This window comes from Sinocyclocheilus anshuiensis, unplaced genomic scaffold (assembly GCF_001515605.1).
Source record: "Sinocyclocheilus anshuiensis isolate Anshui unplaced genomic scaffold, SAMN03320099.WGS_v1.1 scaffold346, whole genome shotgun sequence".
Taxonomy (NCBI): Eukaryota; Metazoa; Chordata; class Actinopteri; order Cypriniformes; family Cyprinidae; genus Sinocyclocheilus; species Sinocyclocheilus anshuiensis.
This window is the reverse complement of record NW_015546048.1, coordinates 517,164-520,435: the sequence shown is the minus strand read 5'-3', so window position 1 is coordinate 520,435 and position 3,272 is coordinate 517,164. Positions and strand designations below refer to the sequence as shown.

Genomic DNA, 3,272 nt, shown 5'->3' with positions numbered 1-3,272 from the left:
GCTTCTATTGTCCTCATTTGTAAGTCGCTTTGGATAAAAGCGTCTGCTAAATGACTAAATGTATATATATATATATATATATAATTAATTCACTAATGGGATGTCACGGAACATGCCAAAAAGAACGTTTTCACAAAGAAGCTAATTAAATTTCATATGTTCATCAAACATTGTCTCCTTGAAATGCAGTAAACGAGTCATATGAACTAGGCTACTTTCATGCTACTTCTATGGGCATTTTGTATTCTATTTTGAGGCTTAATATCGTCAGTCACCATTCAGTGTCACTCTATAGTAAAGAAATTCTCCAAAATGTCTTTTTTGTCCCATAATGAAAATACCTAACGACATGAATAATGATTATACTTTACAGATTTGTTACTTTTTTATTTATTTATTTATGTTTTTTATGAACTATCCCTTTAACTTAACACGCCGCCGCGGAAACGCAACGCAACGGCCAAAGACGTCCGTCTGACGCATGTGTATCTACACAGACCAACAACTGTATCAAAAATAGCGCATACGGAACACGGAACGCGAAACGCGTCCTGTGTAAACGCATCCTTAAACTTGTCTATCTTCCGCACTTGGAATACAACAACTTAAAAGTGTTTTGCAATTAGTGTCAACAAAAATTATTGATTGCAATAAGTGCAACAACTGAGTAATCATAACAATAATAGCAAGTTTTGTGCTGTTTACTTACAGATGGGAGTCGGGAAACTGTATAGCGCTTCCACAGTTGAATAAAGACAGAAGTAGAAGAAGAGCAGCGGACAATCTGAGCGCATCCATTATTCTTCTGACTGACATCCAACAGACGAGTTTCTCCCACTAAAATTCACTGAAGTGACCCTCCTAAAGCAGCCGAGCTGCCGCCATGAGCGCCGCTACTTCCACAAACAAAACACAGATGCTTTTGGTCTCTCCAGCTACTTCTGCCTTTGCCCTGTTGAATTAGTTCAGATGTTTCTCCAGAGATGTGGAGACTGTCAGGGGGAGTAAGTGTGGGGCGTTTCCGTGTCTCTCCGGTTTCCCAGTACGTTAAAGAGTCTGTTTTAGACTGTGCGCGCTGTGGCGGATCAGTTTCCACACGCCCCCCACCCATCTGCGCGCGATCATCACGCGTGTCGCTCCATACAAGGAGCCCGAGCCGCACAGCTGAGGCGCTGCAAGGCATCAATGAGCTCATACCTTTGAATGACAAGAAAGTTAGAGAATTGCATCAGATAGATAGACAGACAGACAGACAGGTAGATAGATAGATAGATAGATAGATAGATGAAGTGATATTCTTTCAATGAGCAATTCAATTTCAGACGGAACCTTTTTGCATATGCAATTTTGGATTTATTGTATGGAAGAGAATATTTCTCAAGGTAGATTTATTTTTTAAATCCCATTTCTATAGAAATACAACTTGCAAGTAAAGTTTTAGTTAAAAATAAAATAAAATAAAATAATAAAACAGCTATTATTGCCCCAAAAAATAAAGATACTGTTGAAAATATAAGTTGACATTTTGTGATAATGATAGTCACACAGTGTTTTCTCAATGGAACCTGCCATTAAGCAGCCTATTGTAGGTTTCAGTAAAATTACAAAATTTAAAAAATAAAACATAAAATGGAAATTCTGCAACTGATTGTATAAATGTATAGCACCAGTCTTACTTAATGCTGACAGATTGACAGGACCAGACGGACATATAGCAAACGGGTTGCAACTGTCATGAAGCCATGACCTGTTAAGTTATCTCCATGTTTTCCATAAACAGCTACTAAAAATTGCAGTAGTAAATTTATCAAGCGTGACATGATAGAAAAGACTTGGTATTAAATTAAATATATTCAGTAGCTAGCTAACTTAGCTAACATGTGGAGGAGAAATTGCATTTCTTTAGTAACTAACTTGGGCTAGTGTTCAGCACATGCACACAAAAACATTTCAATATAAGCTTGTTTGTGTAAAATAAATTACTTGCAAAAGTAAAGTAAAAACTTTTGAAAGATCCTTAAAAAGTTGTGCAGCATTTGTAACAGAGCTGGATCATTTAACTGTCAAAATAGATTAAAAGCTGTCACATCTAAGGCCATAGCATCGTGTCAGTACAACCACCAGGGGCACACGCCATCCAAATAACCGCATTCCTAAAGCAGTGGTTTAAGGAGAAAAAGGTGAATGTCCTTGCATGGCCTAGTCAGAGCCCAGACTTAAACCCCATTGAAAATCTGTGGAATGACTTGAAGACTGTCCACAAACGCTCACCATAAAATGTAACTGAACTTGAGCAGTTCTGCAAAGAAGAGTGGGAAAATATTGCAATGTCTAGATGTGCAAAGTTAGTAGAGACAGAGACACATCCCAACAGACTTAAGGCTGTAATTAAAGCAAAAGGTGATTCAACAAAATACTGACACAAGGGGGTGATCCTTTTTCCAACGCAGTGATTCTGTTTTGTTTTTTGTTTTTCTGACATGTTGGTGTTATATCTTTCACTTGGATGTTATAAGTTGCACTGAGTATACAGCTGGATAAAACAAAAGCTGCGTCCGTCTTCATTTCAGGTTGCAAAGCAACAAAATGTGATTATTTTAAAGAGGGGTGATTCTTTTCTATACCCACTGTATCTATATATTATGGGAACATTATGTTACGTACTACATTGAAAGTAACATTAAAAAATGTTAGATGAATGTATGAAATTTTTGCAGGTTTGGTTGGTCCCTAAGGTTATGATTTCTATGTTTTGAAAAGATATGCAGTGTTTGCTTTCTGGATGCAGCTGAGGGGAGGTGAGCTCACCGGAGCACCACATTTACTGAGCAAATAAGCAGCTAACTCTGATCTCAGCAAATATGAGGATTTACACTATAGGGTGTATTTGAAGAACTGTGTGATTGTGTGTATTTGTGTTTGTGTGTGCGTGTGTTAGCACTTTGAATATGTGAGGTGATGTGTTCATTGTGAACCAAAGCAGGAAATATGGAGTGACCACTTAATGCATCTGTAGGACATATTACAAATTACACATTATACTTTAAAGACTAAGAGATACAGTAGATGATATTTATAAGACCAGACAGCAGATATAAATTTCAATTAAATTATATCTAATTGTATCTATCAAACGCACCATTTATTGATTGATTGATTGTTTGTGAAGTGTTTTGCAGTCTCCTTCTGATGTGTTTTTGTTTCCTCAATGTATAGACGCACAGATCACAGCAGTACATGAAGACAGAAACTCATTCTCATAATAGCATCCT

General features: G+C 37.1%; 1 protein-coding gene across 1 annotated transcript in view; it reads right to left on the bottom strand.

Moving 5' to 3' along the window:
• Positions 1 to 1,135, bottom strand: part of cacna2d1a (calcium channel, voltage-dependent, alpha 2/delta subunit 1a) — a 78,403-nt gene extending 77,268 nt beyond the window's left edge. Inside the window, exon 1 of the mRNA XM_016500232.1 lies at positions 710 to 1,135. Coding sequence (XP_016355718.1) covers positions 710 to 816 — 107 coding nt within the window. The 5' untranslated portion in view covers positions 817 to 1,135. The remainder of the gene's footprint in view (positions 1 to 709) is intronic.
• Between the last annotated feature and the right edge of the window lie 2,137 nt (positions 1,136 to 3,272).